The sequence below is a fragment of the Piliocolobus tephrosceles genome, chromosome 14 (assembly GCF_002776525.5).
Source record: "Piliocolobus tephrosceles isolate RC106 chromosome 14, ASM277652v3, whole genome shotgun sequence".
In the NCBI taxonomy this organism is placed as follows: Eukaryota; Metazoa; Chordata; class Mammalia; order Primates; family Cercopithecidae; genus Piliocolobus; species Piliocolobus tephrosceles.
Genome location: NC_045447.1, coordinates 46,379,498 through 46,398,981, shown reverse-complemented (window position 1 = coordinate 46,398,981; position 19,484 = coordinate 46,379,498). Strand labels below are relative to the sequence as shown.

Genomic DNA, 19,484 nt, shown 5'->3' with positions numbered 1-19,484 from the left:
ATGTATAGGAAAATCTCAGTGTGCTTACAGAAATGTCTGGTTCAATGTTCACATGTAAACACTAATAACTCAGAAAGATTGTATTGTAAGGTAGGTGAACGTATTCAGTTCCTTCACTTGCCCACCAATAAAGGTATTTAATCACAAGTCCAAAATCCAATACACAGATTTCAGGTGAGACTAGAAGCTAGAATACTTTAAAACAAAAATCTTTACTGAAATTATCTTTTTAACCACAATCAAAACAGATTACAAAAATGATGATATCCTTTGCCAGAAACATACCTGCTTGACTTTAGCTTCAAAATCTGAATCATTCTTATCAAAGATCACTTGAGCAAGACGCATCTGTTCAGCTGTTGCCTGGAAAGTACATACAATTGTTAAGGATTTGAAAACCAAAAGCTTAAGTTAGATTCCAAAATCTGGGTCAAACAGATAAGGCTCTCAAGCACTAGAAACACTAAGTAAAAACAAATAAAAGACCCTGAATTTAGGCCTCTCAACCTGTTTCCATAGGAAAAATAAGCATCAAATTAAGTAACATAAAGGATCCATTCCTTTGACCAAATGACCTAAAGTTATTGTTCATCTTAACTGGCCATATGACTTATTTGAATTTTCTTTCCCTTGGCAGGGTCGGGGAAATCCGCTCAAAAGAAAGCAGAAGAACAAAAAATAATGAAATCTTTTTGGCCGGGCATGGTGGCTCATGTCTTTGGGAAGCCAAGGTAGAAGAACTGCTTGAGCCCAGGAGTTCGACACTAGCCTGGGCAACACAGAGAGACCCTGTCTCTATTTAATTTTTAAAAAGATTAAAAAAAAAAAAAAGGCTTAAAAATTAATGAAATCGTTAGAGGTAGTTGTTGGACAAAAAATAATAAAAGAAAAATTAAAAGGTAATGCAAACAACTGCCCAGACACAGGCTTATAATAGACTGTGTGTCAACAAAGCTGTTGTCAGGTCTTAAAAGGTATGCTGGTTAATTTTGAAGGAAAAAAAGCTGTATTTAGCTAAACTAAAAATATTTTTAAAGTTACTTTATCTTTTTTTTAACACACAATAATTTTGTTTTTCTAAGAGACAGGGTTTCACTATGTTGCCCAGGCTGGTCTTGAACTCCTGGGCTCAAGTGATCCTCCAACCTCACCCTCCCAAAGTGCTGGGATTACAGGCCTGAGTCACTGCATCTGGCAAAAGTTACCTTCTTCACAATTTTGTTTTTTTGAGATGGAGTCTCGTGCTGTTAGCCCAGCTGGAGTGCAGTGCCGCGATCTTGACTCTGCAAACTCTGCCTCCCAGGTTCAACTCATTCTCCTGCCTCAGCGTCCAGAGTAGCTGGGATTACAGGCATGCACCATCATGCCCAGCTAGTTTTTGTATTTCTAGTAGAGACGGGATTTCACCATGTTGGCCACACTGGTCTCAAACTCCTGGCCTCAGGTGATTCACCTGCCTCGGCCTCCCAAAGTGCTGGGATTACAGGCGTGAGCCACCATGCCTGGCCTAAATCACAATTTCTTAAAGTTTTTATTTATGTATTTATTTAATTTTTAAAGGTAGGTGTCATTCTGTCCCCTCAGACTGCAATGCAGTGATGCCATCATAGCTCACTGCAGCCTCCAACTCCTGACTTCAAGAGATCCTGCTGCCTCAGCCTCCCATGTAGCTTGGATTACAGGTGTGCACCACCACATCTGTCTATTTGCAGAAGACTTACTTCCAGTTACTTTTCTCACTCAAAATATTTTTTCAATCACATTACTGACGATGTTTCGTTTTCTGATGTTTTTAGCAACAAAAAATCAGAAAAGTTCTAAAGAAAGTTATTCATTTGTGGAGTGATTTTGCAATGTGCCAGTCTAGTTTCTTAGTTTTAACAAAGGTACTGTAATTATTATAACAGGGAAATTAGGTGAGGAATATACAGGAACAATCTGTATCATCTCTGTACGACAGTCTACTAAATCGAAAATTATTCCAAAATAGTTTAAGTTGCCTCGTTAACCAAGTCTATACTAACTCCCAACATAAATATTTAAAAAGCTGAACAGTTTACAAAAAGATCTTAGAGGAAAAAAAGCCATAAGGAACTAATAGCTTTTATTCTCAGTTTTTTATATACATTCATTTCAAATAATCTTGACTAAAGTGGGATAAGGGGGAGTTGTTGACATTTTTTGCATTTTAAAGCACTTTTCAAAAGGCCTTTCCAGGCCATGTGGGTGGGTGATTATACAAACTCCAGGTGCTTTGGCCTGTTCATCCCAACCTATGCCTGCTGAGACCTCAGTTTAACTGCCGCAGTACTGCTACATTATACCCAGAAAGACACTGGTACAGAAATTCAATGTCTACACTTATTAAAAATTACCACAATTGTTCCCTATACATGTAAGGACCTTACATATACTCTCACTATCCCTAAATCAGACAATCATTTTCCTGAACCATAACCAACCAAGAAATCCCAGTGCCACAGCCAAGAGCACCAATGTTGTGATAACTAGATGAAGAAAAAGGGAAAAGCAAAGCAAGAGATGAGTTTTTAAAAGATGGCATTTCCACATTATACATTTGGGTTTGGAGTAATGGCAACTTGTTATGAACTGTTAAAGTCAAAAATATAGAGAGAAACAAATCTCTAAGTAAAAAAGGTTTTATTTGGGAAGAATATATAAGTAGCATTACAATCCAGGACATACATACATAAATACTAGGGTGGCCTCCAGTGTGTCCAAAGAAGGTTGGGAGTTTTATTAGAAAAATAAATGTGACCTAGTTTTGAAAGAAAACTCACTGGAACTACTAAAGCTCTCGGGAGCTGGTAAGCTCTGATTGGTGAGTGAAGACGGTTGGTAAAACCGGACTTAAGAGTCACAAGAGTTCATCTTAACAGCTAGTAGGTAAAACTGGATTTAAGGTTACAGCATGTCATTGTGACAGCTGGCTAGCAATATAATCCCTGGGCAAGCACTTTGTGCCCCAAGCACTTTTTTACCGTAACCCTTGGTCCACTGACTCTAAATTTAGTTGGGTATGACAAGATAACTCCAATTCATATAATCAGTTTTCACAAAATGAAAGTAGACTGTTGGTGTCCCTGCTGCAAGAAGCCTGTATGAAGAGTTTGCCTGTTTTCCCTAATACTATTATTTTCTGCTCCCAGTGTTTCAAACCTAAAAAATGTACCATACTCATTATCCAGCAGATTCAAGTAGCCTTGTTCCAATCCAAGCATCACTGATGTTCATCCCTTCCCATCATTAAAGTTTCTTAAATTATAAGCTTTACATGTCAAACAAAAGAAAAATTGAAAAATCCATAAGATGACCTTCTAACACCAAAACTATTTATGTATTTGGTATTCATATCTTTTTCATTAAAAACAAACAAACAAAAAAAACAGGGTTTCACTCTGTGGCCTAGGTTGGAATGCTGTGGCACAATCACAGCTCACCAAGGCCTTGACCTCCCAGGTTCAAGCAATCCTCTGACCTCAGCCTCCTGAGTAGCAACCATGGCAGCCGCCATGCCTGGCTAATTTGTTGTTGTTGTTGTTGTTTTGGTAGAGACAAGGAGTCACTGTGTTGCCCATGCTGGTCTCAAACTCCTGAACTCAAGCAATCCTCCCACTTCTGCCTCCCAAAGAGTTGGAATTATAGGCATTAGCCACCACACCTGGCTATTTTCCTCTTTTATCAAAAACAAAATATTTAACATACTACTACGTAGAATCACTCACAAACACACAACTTATTATGAATATCTATATCAGGTTTAATGCTACATGACAATCCACTGCATAGACGCTACTTTTTTTTTTATTTTGAGAGTCTCGCTCTGTTGCCCAGGCTGGCGTGCAGTGGCATGATCTCAGCTCACTGCAACCTCCGCCTCCCAGGTTCAAGCGATTCTCCTGCCTCAGCCTCCTGAGCAGCTAGGATCACAGGCACGCGCCACCACACCCAGCTAATTTTTGTATTTTTAGTAGACACCGGGTTTCACCATGTTGGTCAGGCTGGTCTTGAACTCCTGACCTCATGATCTGCTCACCTCAGCCTCCCGAAGTGCTGGGATTACAGGCATGAGCCACCGAGCCCAGCCTTACTTTTTAAGACAGGATTTCACTGTGTTGGCCAGGCTGGAGTGCAGTGGCAAAATCAGGACTCACTACAGCTGCCTCCCAGGCTCAAGCAATCCTCCCACCTCATGCACTCCACCTCCGCCCCCACCAATTTACCCCAATAGCTGGAAATACAGGCGCACAACACCACACCTGGTTAATGTTTTGTTCTCAGTATAAACAAGGCTCCACCATGTTACCCAGGTTGGTATTGAACTCCTGAGCTTAAGCAATTCCTCTGCCTCGGCCTCCCAAAGCGCTAGGATTAGAGATGTAAACCACAGTGCCTGGCCTATATCTTTCTTAATCTACAAATTTTTATTACTACAAAAACACTGCCAGAGATCCTTTTTTTTTTTTTTTTTTTTTTTTTGAGACGAAGTCTCCTTCTGTTACCTCGCAGTGGCGTGCTCTCGGCTCACTGCAACCTCCGCCTCTTAGATTCGAACAATTCTCGTGCTTGGGACTACAGGCATGCCACCACACCCTGCTAATTTTTGGTTTCGGTAGAGACGGGGTCTCATCATATTGGTCAGGCTGGTCTTGAACTTCTGACCTTGAGTGATCTGCCCACCTTGGCCGCCCAAAGTGCTGGGATTGCAGGTGTGCACCACTGCGGCAGGCCGAGGTCCATTCTTATATCCAAATCAGCACACACATCAAAGACAGCTTTTTTTGTTTTTGAGACACAGTCTTGTTTGCTGCTCTGGCTAGAGTGCAGTGGCGTGATCTCGGCTCAATGCAATCTCCGCCTCCCAGATTCAAGGGATTCTCTGCAACCTCCACCTCCCAGGTTCAAGCGATTCTCCCGCCTCAGCCTCCCCAGTAGCTGAGATTACAGGTGTTTGCCACTACGCCCAGCTAATTTTTACTATTTTTAATACAGATGAGGTTTCATCATGTTATTCAAGCTGGTCTTGAACTCCTGACCTCAAATGACCCTCCTGCCTTGCCCTCCCAAAGTGCTGGGATTACAGGCATGAGCCACCATGCACAGCCAAAGATAGATTTCTTTTTTTTTTTGAGACTGAGTTTCACTCTTGTTGCCCAGGCTGGAGTGCAGTGGCACAATCTCGGCTCACTGCAACCTCCACCTGCCTGGTTCAAGCAATTCTAGTATCTCAGCCTTCCGAGTAGCTGGGATTACAGGCACATGCCACAGCGCCCAGCTAATTTTTGTATTTTTAGTAGAGACAGGGTTTCATCATGTTGGTCAGGCTGGTCTCGAACTCCTGACCTCAGGTGATCTGCCTGCCTCGGCCTCCCAAAGTGCTGGGATTACAGGTAAGAGCCACCAATGACAGCTTTCTAAGAATGAATACAACGAAGTAAAACTACAGGGTCAAATAAATGTCTACCAGTGTTAAAAGGAATTTAAAATCATCTCCACAAAAATGCTCTGCACAAAGGCTGTAAAGATATATACTCAATGAGCAGTAAATAAGAGAACCTCCTCAAAACCTTTCCCAAAATGGGCATAATGAACTTTTTTAAAAAGCTAATTTAATTACTTAAAATGGCCCATATTTAGTGTAATTTTTATTTCTCAGCTCACTATTAAGACTGCAAAATCTCATTTCTACAAAAAAAAAAAAAAAAAAAAAAAACAGAAAAATTAGCCAAGTGTGGTGGTAAGTGCCTGTAGTCCCAGCTACCCCAGAGGCTAAGGTGGGAGGATCACCTTAGCCCAAGGAGGTCAAGGTTGCAGTGAGCCAAGATGGCGCCACTGTGTTCCAGCCTGTGTGACAGAACAACCTGGTCACAAAAAAAAAGGAGAATAAAGGAAATTTTAAGGCTGGACACGGTGACTCACGTCTATAATCCCAGCACTCTGGGAGGCTGAGACAGGAGGAGACCAGCCTGGGCAACATAGTGAGACCCCCATCTCTACAAAAAATTTAAAAATCAGACACTTCTTGCATCAGCTTTTTCCTAAATCCCATTGAAAACAACAGACAGGCATGGTAGCTCAGGCCTGTAATCCCAGCACTTTGGGAGGCCGAGGCAGGCAGATCACTTGAGGTCAGGAGTTCAAGACTAGCCTGGCCAATATGGTGAAACCCCATCTATACTAAAAATACAAAATTAGCCGGGCGTGGTGGCATGACCCTGAAATCCCAGCTATTCAGGAGGCTGAGGCACAAGAATCAAGTCTCAGCTACCTGGAAGGCTGAGGTGTGAGAATCGCTTGAACCTGGGGGGCAGAGGGTACAGTGAGCCCAGATCGTGCTATTGCACTCAAGCCTGGAAGCCAGGGCAAAACCTTGTCTCAAAAAAAAAAAAAAAATCTGATAAAAGAATAACATATCTCTAAGTTTTTCCATTTCTTCTTTAAATTACAGAACTCAAGAAATAATTAAAGAATATGAAATATGAAAATGGAGTCTAAACTACAAGGAATATAAAACTTAACAATTAATGCCTCAAGGATAACAGAAAATAAAACTGGGCAAATTTTTTTCCTGTAAAAAGGAAATAAAGAAAAGGAAAAAGAAATGAAGAGAAAAATAGGAATGGGAGAAAAGAAAGCAAAGTGTCAAACACTGAAGATAGGCAAAAGACAACCCAACTTAAAGCTATGGACAATAAGCTGCCAAATAATAAAAATATAGTATAGATCCTTAAAACTAAAATTTAAGAAAAATGTCTGGAAAACAAATCAAAAAATGTGTAAATATGTCAATGAAAATACATTGTACTTGAGAATATCAATCCCTAACTAATCAGTCCACACTAAGACATTCTGTAGTTTAAGAACTGGACTCTGGCCAGGTGTGGTGGCTCACGCCTGTAATCCCAGCAATCTGGGAGGCTGAGGTGGGCAGATCACTTGAGGTCAGGAGGGCAGATCACTTGAGGTCAGGAGTTTAAGACTAGCCTGGCCACCACAGTGAAACCCCATCTCTACTAAAAATACAAAAAAATTAGCCAGACATGGTGGTATGCACCTGTAACCCCAGCTACTTGGGAAGCCGAAGCAGGAGAATCGCTTGAACCCAGGAGGCAGAGGTTGCAGTCAGACGAGATCACACCATTGCACTCCAGCCTGAGACAGGGTGAGACTCATCCAAAAATGAAAAAAAAAAAGAAGAAGAACTGGACTCTAAAAGAACAAGCATCCACACGACAACTAGACAGAAATGGCAAGAGACCCAGAAGAGAACGAAATTAGAATATCAACAAACTTGTCAAGAGCAATGCTTTGTGCAAGAAAAAAATAAGATAGGCACCACAGCTCACACCTGTAATACCAGCACTTCGGAAGGCTGAGGCAGGCAGGTTGTTTGAGCTCAGGCGTTTGAGACCAGCCTGTGCAACACAGCAAAACCCATCTTTACAAAAAAATACAAAAACGAACTAGTACGGTGGCATGCACCTGTGGTCCCAGCTACTCAACAGGCTGAGGTAGGAGGATTATCTGAGCCCAGGAGGTCAAGGAGCAGTGAGCATGACCGTGTCACTGCACTCCAGTCTGGGTGACAAAGTGAGACCTTGTCCCAAAAAAAAAAAAAAAAGAAAAAAGATACATAAAGAAAACGTGGGCCTAGCACTTAGAGCCAACAAAACTGATGTTCTACGCAAGTATAAAAGGTATAAATTGTGAACACCACCAAAGAACAGAAGGAATATTGTTCTCGTAATCCTTTCCAGAGGAATCAACAAAACCAATGGGTTCAGACAATCAAAATGACTAGAGTAACTGACTTAAGTATTGACAGTGACTACTAAACATATCATTATTGTAGAACTAATACTAAATGACTCAAGTAGAAGCATATACTATATAATGAGTACCTAAACAATGTAGACAGAGTACAACTGTTTTGCTGTTGATATATATAAAGGCTAAATTTTGTTGATTTTGTATCCTGCAACTTCACTAGATTCATTTCTCAGTTCTAACAGTTGTTTGGTGGAGTTTTTAGGTTTTCCTAAATACAATATGTCATCTATAAATAAGAATATACTGTGACTTCTTCCTTTGCAATCTAAACCCCTTTATTTCCTTCTCTTGCCTATTTGCTCTGGCTAGAACTTCTAGTACTCTGCTGAAGTGAGGCCAGGTGCAGTGACTCATGCCTGTAATCCCAGTACTTTGGGAGGCCAAGGCAGGCAGATCCCTTGAGCCTAAGAGTTTGAAACCAGCCCTGTGGATAACTTGGTGAGAGGCTGTCTCTACAAAAAATAAAACATGAGCCAGGTATGGTAGTGCACACCAGTAGTACCAGCTACCCGAGAGGCTGAGGCAGGAGGATCTCTTGAGCTTAGGAGGTCGAGGCTACAGTGAGCCACGTTTGCATCATTACATTCCAGCCTGGGAGACGCTGTCTCAAAAAAAAAATAGCTTTTATTATTTTGAGGTATGCTCCTTCCACACTCAAGTTGTTGATAATCTTTACCACAAATGGATGTTGAATTTTTTCACATACATTTTTCAATGTTTATTGAAATGATCATATGTTTTTTGTCCTTGTTTTTCTTTTTTTTTTTGAGACGGAATCTTGCTCTGTCACCCAGGCTGGAGTACAGTGGCATGATCTCGGCTCACTGTAAGCTCCGCCTCCCGTGTTCATGCCGTTCTCCTGCCTTAGCCTCCCGAGTAGCTGGGACTACCGGCACCCAACACCACGCCCGGCTAATTTTTTTAATTTTTAGTAGAGTCAGGGTTTCACCATTTTAGCCAAGATGGTCTCATCTCCTGACCTCGTGATCTGCATGCCTCGGCCTCCCAAAGTGCCGGGGACCGGGGATTACAGGCGTGAGCCACCGTGCCCGGCCTGTCCTGGTTTTTCTTAATGAGATGCATCCTGTTCATTGATTTGCATATGCTGAACCATCCTAGTGACACAATTATTTTAAAAGGAAGAGAGCCGGGGCCTGCGCGGTGGTTCACGCCTATAATCCCAGCACTTTGAGACACCGAGGCGGGCAGATCACGAGGTCAGGCTAACACGGTGAGCTGAGATCCTGCCACTGCACTCCAGCCTGGGCGACAAGAGTCTCAAAAAATTTTTTTTAAATAAAAAAAAGAACAGGGCCAAGCACGGTGGCTCATGCCTGTAATCCCAGGACTTTGGGAGGCCGAGGCGGGTGGATCACGAGGTCAAGAGTTCGACAGCAGCCTGACCAACATGGTGAAACACCGTCTCTACTAAAAATACAAAAATTAGCCAGGCATGGTGTCACGCACCTATAATCCCAGCCACTCAGGAGGCTGAGGCAGGAGAATCACTTGAACCCGGGAGGCAAGTTCAAAATAAAGCCCAAATGAACTGAACCAAAGTTCCCTCAAAAAAGAATGCAAAAAATATTTGATTAGATATTTGCTCTATCAGTTGATTTCAAGCCAACTGAAATACAGCTCGAATAAGGTTAAAATTTCTAAATTCAGAAAAGATACACAGGAAGAAAGACTGATACAGACCTTGTTCCTCCAGCAGGGAGAAAATAAACATTTGTGTTTAGTGCATCAAATCCTGATGCCACTGATGATACTTTATAAAAACAAGCTAACATTTATGGAGGCCTCTGAAATAAAGGATCTCCCTAATTTCTCCATACCCAGAACTCTGGTAAACAAAAAAAAAAAACAGTATTGGGAGTGGGAGAGGGAGAGATTGGGGTAAGAATGGGGAAAACATGGTGTTAGTATTAGTACTGCTATTCTTAGAATGTTCTATACACAAAAATGGGACACAAGACAGGGTGCAGTGGCTCACTCCTATAATCCCAGCACTTTGGCATGCCACGGCGGGTGGATCACAAGGTCAAGAGATCAAGACCATCTCGGGCAACATGACCGCATCTCTACTAAAAATACAACATTAGCTGAGCGTGGTGGCGCATGCCTATAGTCCCAGCTACTTGGGAGGCTGAGGCAGAAGAATCGCTTGAACCTGGGAGGTGAAGGTTGCAGTGAGCCGAGATCGTGCCACTGCACTCCAGTCTGGCGAGAGAGCAAGACTCATCTCAAAAAACAAAAATACAAATACAAATACAAAATTAGCCGGGCCGGGGATGGGGCATGCCTGTAATCCCAGTTACCAGGGAGGCTGAGGCAGGAAAACTGCTTGAACCCAAGAGGTGGAGGTTGCGGTGAGCCGAGATCACGCCATTGCACTCCAGCGTGGGCAACGAGAGCAAGACTCCATCTCAAAAAAAAAAAAAAGTGGGACACAGAAAATGAGTAATTTTGGGATAATCTAATTCTACCACCTTCTGGTTCCCTTTGAACCAGGATTCTGTGTGGAAGCAATAAAAACGTAACACAAAAGAAGTTAAAAACCCTGTCATTGACTGGGTGCAGTAGCTCAGGCCTATAATCTCAGCACTTTGGGAGGCTGAGGCAGACAGATCACCTGAGGTCAGGAGTTCCAGACCAGCCTGACCAACATAAGACCACGTCTCAAAAATGTAATAAAATAAAAATGCAACAGAGATCATGTCTAGACTGCAAAGCATAAGATATATACTATCTAACAGCTTACAGAAAAGGTTAGGCAATCCTTTATGTAAAAAGGTGGCCAGGCGCAGTGGTTTCTGCCTATAATCCCAGCACTCTGGGAGGCCAAGGCAGGAGGATCACAACGTCAAGAGATTGAGACCATCCTGGCCAACATGGTGAAACCCTGTCTCTACTAAAAAAAAAAAAAAGTTAGCTGAGCACGGTGGTGCGTGCCTGTAGTCCCAGCTACTTGGGAGGCTGAGGCAGGAGAATGGCTTGAACCCAGGAGGCGGAGATTGCAGTAAGCCAAGGTCCTGCCATTGCACTCCAGCCTGGCGACACAGCGAGACTCTGTCTCAAAAAAAAAACAAAAGTTAACATTTAGGATAGCTGGGTGAATATATCAATCTCTATCGTTCTTTGCAACTTTTTTACAACTCTTAGAATTATTCCAAAATAATTTTTCCCTAAAATATTCGTGGTTTTTTTTGAGACAGTCTTGCTCTGTCGCCCAGGCTGGAGCACAGTGGCACAATCTCGGCTCACTGCAACCTCTGCCTCCTGGGTTTAAGCGATTCTTGTGCCTCACCCTTCAAATAGCTGGGATTACAGGTGCACACCACCACGGTCAGCTAATTTTTGTATTTTTAGTAGAGATGGGGTTTTGTAATGTTGACCAGGCTGGTCTCGAACCCCTGGCCTCAGGTGGTCCACCTGCCTCAGCCTCCCAAAGTGCTGGGATTACAGACGCAAGCCACCACACCTGGCAATAAAGATTTTTTTCTTATAAATGTTTTAAAAAATATTTTTTATGGAGACAGGGTCTCGCTATTTGGCCCAGGATGGTCTTGAACTCCCGAGCTCAAACAATCCTCCCACCTTAGCCTCCCAAAGTATTGAGATTACAGGTATGAGCCACTGTGTCCCGGTTCAAAATGTTTTTTATTAATTGGTAAGCCAATAGATTCAAGCACTTATCCTACCATATAGTATAAGAAATTTGTAATTTTTGTAGAGACATATCTCACTATGTTACTCAGGCTGGTCTCAAACTCCTGGACTCAAGCGATCCTCCCATCTCAGCCTCCCAAAGTGCTGGGACTACTGGAGTGAGCCACCATGCCCAGCAGGGAACAATCTCTTTATGTATGTAAATATTCCATGTAACACATGAAAAATAAATGACATGTATTTCCTTTTTTTTTTGAGACAGCGTTTCGCTCTTGTTGCGCAGGCTGGAGTACAATGGTGCCATCTCCGCTCACCGCAACTTCCGCCTCCCGAGTTCAAGAGATTCTCCTGCCTCAGCCTCCCAAGTAGCTGGGATTACAGGCATGTGCCACCAGCCCCAGCTAATTTTGTTTGTTTACTAGAGACGGAGTTTCTCCATCTTGGTCAGGCTGGTCTCAAACTCTTGACTTCAGGTGATCCACCTGCCTCGGCCTCCCAAAGTGCTGGGACTACAGGCATTAGCCACCACACCCAGCCGGAAATGACCTATCTTTTCTAACAAGTTTTGTATTGGCCAGTTATTGTGATTTTAATATGGATTTCCCTAAGCCTAATGAAGTAAAGGATCTTTTCATGTACTTACTTGCAACACATATACCTTCCTGAGTGAAATTTCATTCAAATCTTTTGTCCTTTTTTGAGATAAGGGTCTTACTCTGTCACCCAGGCTGGAGTGCAATGGTACAATCACAGCTCACTGAAGCCTTGACCTCCTGGGGTCAAGCAATTGTTCAACCTCAGCCTCCCAAGCAGCTAGGACTAAAGGCTCCTGCCATCCCATTCACCAATTTTTTATTTCTAGTAGAGACAAGGTCTCCCTACGTTTATGTTGCCCATGCTGGTCCTGAACTCCTGGGTTCAAGTAATCCTCCTGTCTCAGCCTCCCAAAGTGCTGAGATAACAGGCATGAGCCACCATGCTCCACTTTTTGTCCACTTTGTTAAATGTGTTATTTCCTTATTTCCTTATTTTTGTTTCAAAATTTTGTGACAAGTCCTTCATCAGATGCAAAGATTTTCTCCTGATCTGTGGCTTGTCTTTCCATTGTCTGAACAATCTTTTGAAACCATAAGTTTTCAGTTTTCCTAAAGTCCAGTTTATCCATTTGTTCTTTTATGGATCATGCCTTTGTTGCTACATCTAGGAAATCTTTGACTAAACCAATAGCATGAAGATTTTCTCCGATATTTTCTTGTATAAACCTTAAGCTTGGGGTTTTCAGTCCATGACCCGTTTTAGTTTTTGTTTTTATGAATGACTTGCATATTGATATACAATAGTTCCCACACTATTTACTGAAAAGGCCATCCTTTCCCCTCTACATTGCCTTTGACTCTCAAAAATTGGTTGTCGACATATGAGTAGGTTTATTTCTGGACTCTCCATTTTATTTCACTGTCTATCTTTACACCAATTCAAAACACTAGGCATGGCAACCAAGTGTTGGTGAGGATTTCACGCCAGTAGAACTGGAATTTTGCTGGCAGAAAAGCAAATGGTTCAACTACTTTGGAGAATAGTTTAGCTAGCTAGGTATGTATGTATGTATATATGTATGTATGTATGTATGTATTTATTTATTGAGACAGGGTTTCATTCTTTCACCCAGGCTGAAACGGAGGGGTACAACCTCTGCTTACTGCAACCTCCACCTCCCAGGGCTCAAACAATCCTCCCATCTCAGCCTCCTGAGTGGCTGGGACTACTGAGGCAGGCCACCACCTCTGGGGAATTTTTGTATAGGAAAGGTTTCGCTATGTTGTCTAGGCTTGTCTCAAACTCCTAGGCCCAAGCCATCTGCCCGCCCGCCTCGGCCTTCCAAAGTGCTAGGATTACAGGTGTGAGCCACCATGTCCCACCTGGCAATTTTTCTTTTCATTTTTTTTTTTTTTGAGATGGAGTCTCGCTCTGTTACCCAGGCTGGAGTGCAATGGCACGATCTCCGCTCACTGCAACGTCCACCTCCCAGGTTCAAGCGATTCTCCTGCCTCAGCCTCCCAAGAAGCTGGGATTACAGGCGTCTGCCAGCACACCTAGCTAATTTCTTGTATTTTTAGTAGAGATGGGGTTTCATCATGTTAACCAGGCTGGTCTCAGATTCCTGACTTCAGGTGATCTACCTGCCTCGCCTCCCAAAGTGCTGGGATTACAGGCATGAACCACCACGCCACGCCTGGCCTGAGATCCTGTCTATTAAAAAAAAAAAAAAAAAAAACAGCCAGGCACGGTGGTTCACACCTGTAATTCCAGCACTTTGGGAGGTCGAGGCAGGCAGATCACCTGAGGTCAGGAGTTTGAGACCAGCCTGGCTAACATGGTGAAACCCCGTCTCAACTAAAAATAGAAAAATTAGCCGATCATGATGGCAGATGCCTGTAATCCCAGCTACTCAGGAGGCTGAGGTGGAAGAATCACTTGAACCTGGGAGGTGGAGGTTGCAGTGAGCCCAAATCGCACCACTGTGCTTCAGCCTGGGCAACAAGGGCAGAAACTCTGCCTCAAAAAAAAAAAAAAAAAAAAGACAATAAACAAATACTACACTCTAGTCAATGATATCCATTCTGAAGTGATTAAGAGTACCACTAATCAATTAATTTACTTTGAAAAGCATTAAAAAGTTAGATAAAATAATGGCTGGCTAAACAGATGTGATAAAACAAACAGAGCAAAAAGGTAAAAGAATGTATAGGTATTGACCGTACGACTCTCAATTTTTCTTCATGCGTGACCATTTTCATAATAAAGTATTGTGGGGAGGGATTTTGGCAGACAGAGAAGGAGTGGAGGAGGCAGCTTGGGGTGGTAGATGTGTTAAACAGGAGCTACAACAAAGATTTTTTTTAAAGTAAAATTATGGACTAGCTGTGGATATCCACTCACTGCACAGTAAGTATTATTATAAGAATATCCCTGGTTTCTAGACATTTCAGACAGAAACTACTTCATGCAGAAATGTCAGAGTGATAAACCAAAGTCAGGAAGTATAGCTGAAATCTTTGTGGAAAAAGTATGAAAAAGTAATGGCGGAGTGGGGGAACCAGGAACAAATAATGACTCTAAAGGCAAGAATATTTAAACTTGAAAACTGCCTGAGAATAGCCAGTGCTTTGTAAACGTGCACAATTTACAAAATTAAAGAAACACTTACTGACCCGATTACAATATTAACAAAAAAGCACTGGATGAGTGAAAGAATCTCACCAAATATTTCAAGCAGAATAGTTATTAATAATAGCATTCTGCTGTAGGGGGCAGTCTGGGGCTTATATATGTTTCTACATTATCATTCTGATACTGTTTCACCCATACATTTCTAACTATAAAGTCACTATTCATTGCCATATGTAAGGTAAATGCCAATGACTGATTTATTCAGACTTAGCTTTTTCAGCTTAAGTATAATATGACACAAATACTCTGTATTTCTCTTCAGTAATATCTTTTTTATTCCTAAAAGGGCATAGACAGACTACTTCTGAAAGCATAGCTGATACACATAATAGTCATTTAACAATAACAATATAGTAACACTAATGCTAGCATATTTACGAAAATAAATTTTAATGAGAACTTTAAGTATTTTTTACCTTTATAAAACACCGTTAAGAAAAAAATAATTTTCTTTGATAAACAATTCAATAAATATTTGATAAACAAAGCACCAAACATAAGAGTATAATAGGGAAGTTACCAGGCTGAGCTCTAGGAAGTGTCAAGAGGTCGGTACAGCTTGGGAAAAAAGAGGAAAAATCAGGGTCAACTGGTAATTCTTAAGTTAAACAAGGTCAGTGCACCCTCCCCTGCAATAAACATTAGTGACATACACCAGGTCACATCTCAAGTTGAAAAATAACTTGCCAAGAAAAGCAGCATCACTACAGCTCTTCCTCTGGATCTCTTATCCATTCGCATGGCTTATTACGAACTAAGCTGCTTTTACAGTGGAAAATGTGAAATTTTTCAAATGAATCCAAATTTTTTTTAATTAGATCTGTCACCCAGAAAAAAATTGTAAATAATAATAAAGTAGGATTATTTATGCCCACCACCAAAAATAAACATTAACAGTCTACTAGCCTGTTCTCATCAATGTTCAGCAGTTTTGCTTTAATTTTACATATTTTTGCAGTTGATCAGGAAGCATACCTTTTCTAAGACATGTTATATCACAATTTTCAAATATTCTTACAATCACTTCCTAATTGTGGAATGTTCATATAATTTTGTGGAATAGTCACATAAATTCACAAGAGTTGACATCTGAATACAATGTATGTTCCACAATCTAATTAGCTAAAAAGGACATTACAGCTGGGTGCAGTGGCTCATGTTTGTAATTTCAGCACTTTGGGAGGTCAAGGAAGGAGGATCACCTAAGGTCAGGAGTTCGAGACCAGCCTGGCCAACATGGCGAAACCCCGGCAATATAAAAATTTGCCAGGCATGGTGGCGCACGCCTATAATCCCAGCTACTCGGGAGGCTGAGGCAGGACAATAGCTAGAACCCAGGAGGCGAAGGTTGTGGTGAGCTGAGATCGCACCACTGCACTACAGCCTGGACAACAAAGTAAAAGTGTGTCTCAAAAAAAAAAAAAAAAAAAAAAGCATTATAAGGACCATTGAAAAAATGTAAGTATGGTCTGTAGATTTTGATTTTTTATCACTGTACTATAATTATGTAAAAATATCCTTGTTTTTTAAAAAACACACTGAGGTATTAAGTGAAGAAAAACCTTATTCACAACTTGTCAAACGTTTCTGGGGATAAACTGTATGGAAAGGAAGAGAACAGGATAAACGAGATGTGATAGAAATGTTAACATCTAGGGAATCTGGAAGAAGGGTATTCAGTAATTATTCATACTCCCATTGCAACTTTTCTGTAAGTCTCACAATCTTTTTTTTTTTTTTTTTTAATTGAGGTTCGTAGTCAGGCCCAGTGGCTCACGCCTGTAACCTTGGCAGTTTGGGAAGTTGAGGTGGGCGGATCACTTGAAGTCAGGAATTCAAGACTGACTAACCTGGCCAACATGGTGAAACCCCTCTCCACTAAAACTACAAAAATTAGGCAGGTGTGGTGGTGCACACCTGTAGTCCCAGCTACTCTGGAGGCTGAGGCAGGAGAATCACTTGAATCCAGGAGGCGCAGGTTGCAGTGAGCCAAGATCAAGCCACTGAACTGCAGCCTGGGCAACAGAGTGAGACTCCGTGTCAAAAAAAAAGTGAGGTTAAAGGAGATTTAAGTAACTCATCTAGTTAGTAAGTAAGTGCTAGACCCAGGACAAAAATCCTGGTTTATACAGATTCAAAAGAACTTTCACGCAGTGGCTCACGCCTGTAATCCCAGCACTTTGGGAGGCGGAGCCAGGTGGATCACCTGAGGTCAGGAGTTCAAGACCAGCCTGACCAACATGGTGAAACATACAAAAAATTACCCAGGCGAGGTGGAGGCAGAGGTTGCAGTGAGCCGGGATCACACCATTGCACTCCAGCCTGGACAACAAGAGCAAAACTCCATATCAAAAAAAAAAAAAAAAAAGAACTCTCTTTCATCATGCAACGTGAATAGGTTATCTCAGAACACCTCTAACATTGGACATTTAAAATTGAGTAATTAACATCTTACCGGCAGGGTGTGGTAACTCACGCCTGTAATCCCAGCACTTTGGGAGGCCAGGGTGGGCGGATCACCTGAGGTCAGAAGTTTGAAACCAGCCTGGCCAACATAGCAAAACCCCATCTCTACCAAAAATACAAAAATTAGCCAGGCATGGTGATATGTGCCTGCAATCCCAGCTACTCCAGAGGCTAAGGCAGGAGAATCACTTGGACCCAGAAGGAAGAGGTTGCAATGAGCTGAGAACACACCACTGCACTCCAGCCTGGGCGACAGAGCAAGGCTCCATCTCAAAAAAAAAAAAGAAAGAAAGAAAAAATATTACCAAATAGAGCCACTTTTTATTACTCGAATTTTCGAATTTAAGATTACTTTCTTAGCAAATACTTCCCAGAATAGGATTAATGAATAAACAAACATGAATAATTTTCCTAATGCATACTACTGTTTAAAAGAAAAAAATTGTAAAGGGTCAGGTGCAGTGGCTCACGCCTGTAATCCCAACACCTTGGGAGGCCAAGGGGGACAGATCACTTGAGGTCAGGAGTTCGAGACCAGCCTGGCCAACATGGTGAAACCTCATCTCTACTAAAAACGCAAAAAAAAGTTAGCCAGGCATGGTGGCTCACGCCTGTAATCCCAGCTACTTGGGAGGCTAAAACAGGAAAATTATTTGAACCCCAGAGGCGGAGGTTGCAATGAGCCAAGATCGAGTCACTGCACTCTTGACTGGGCTACAGAGCAAGACTCTGTAAATAAAAAAGTCAGGGCCGGGCGCGGTGGCTCAAGCCTGTAATCCCAGCACTTTGGGAGGCCGAGACGGGTGGATCACGAGGTCAGGAGATCAAGACCATCCTGGCTAACACGGTGAAACCCCGTCTCTCCTAAAAAATACAAAAAATCTAGCCGGGCAAGGTGGCGGTCGCCTGTAGTCCCAGCTACTCGGGAGGCTGAGGCAGGAAAATGGCGTAAACCCGGGAAGCAGAGCTTGCAGTGAGCTGAGATCCAGCCACTGCACTCAAGCCTGGGTGACAGAGTGAGACTCCGTCTCAAAAAATAAAAAAATAAAATAAAATAAATAAAAAAGTCAGGCAAGGTGACTGACGCCTATAATCATAGCACCTTTGAAGGCTAAGAGGGCAGTCGCTTGCGTTCAGGTGTTGGAGACCAGGTTGGGCAACATGGTGAAACCCTGTCTCTACTAAAACTACAAAAATTAACTGGGGGTGGTGGCAGGCGCATGTAATCCCAGCTACTTGTGAGGCTGAGGCAGGAGAATCGCTTGAACCCAGGAGGCGGAGGTTGCAGTGAGCCGAGATGGCACCACTGCGCTCCAGTCTGGGCGACAGAAGGGGACTCCATCTCAAAAACACACAAAAAAAATTAGGTAGGCATGATGTTGCCTGCCTGTAGTCCCAGCTACTTGGGAGGCTGAGGCAAGAGAATCACTTGAACCCGGGAAGTGGAGGTTGGAGTGAGCTGAGATTGGCCACTGCACTCCAGTCCGGTGATAGATTCCATCTCAAAAAAAAAAAGACCCATTCATTAAGCAAACTTTTTCCTAAGTAAATTCAACTATAAAAGGAGGACCTCATCTAAAAATTCCAAATTTTTCCATCACTGGACTAGATCAGTTTGTTGAATAAATTCCTATCAGAGTAAGTGTATTTAGGATCAATAACTGAGTAGAAGAGATATCTGTCCGTTAAACCAGCAAAATACTACACTAACTTTATACTGAAAAATGTAATGCAACAGTTAAATCTCCTCATTATGTCCATTAACATCAACATGGTACTTGGGTATAAACGAGTGATTATAAGAAGCACTTATAACTAACTATCAAAGTATAGTCAAATCAATCTGCAAGTAAGATAAACTGGTATCGTTTACTCACTTGCACACTGCCTGTGAAAAATGGTTTGCCATTCTAGTCAGTAACATGTATATAATGCTTAATTTTGCACTAGATACTGTGCTTAGCACTTATCTCACTTCACTTAAAATAATAATATAACCAAATTGAGAAGGGGCGAGTATTTAACATTAAAAATTTTATTCAAATGTATCTTTGTTTTTTTGAGACAGAGTCTTGCTCTGTCGCCCAGGCTGGAATGCAGTGGCGTGATCGTGGCTCATTGCAACCTCCACCTCCCGGATTCAAGCAATTCTCCCTGCCTCAGCCTCCCAAGTAGCTGGCATTACAGGCACCTACTACCATGCCTGGCTAATTTTTGTATTTTTTTTTTTTTTTTTTTTTTAGTAGAGATAGGGTTTCACCATG

At 42.1% G+C, this 19,484-nt stretch overlaps 1 protein-coding gene across 2 annotated transcripts in view; it reads right to left on the bottom strand.

The window, feature by feature from the left end:
* The window catches only part of UBAP2 (ubiquitin associated protein 2), a 100,536-nt gene that overhangs the window by 79,532 nt on the left and 1,520 nt on the right, over window positions 1-19,484 (bottom strand). For both annotated transcript variants that reach the window (XM_023203333.1, XM_023203334.1), the window contains exon 2: window positions 286-363. In XM_023203333.1, the coding sequence (XP_023059101.1) occupies window positions 286-363 (78 nt within the window). The remainder of the gene's footprint in view (window positions 1-285; window positions 364-19,484) is intronic.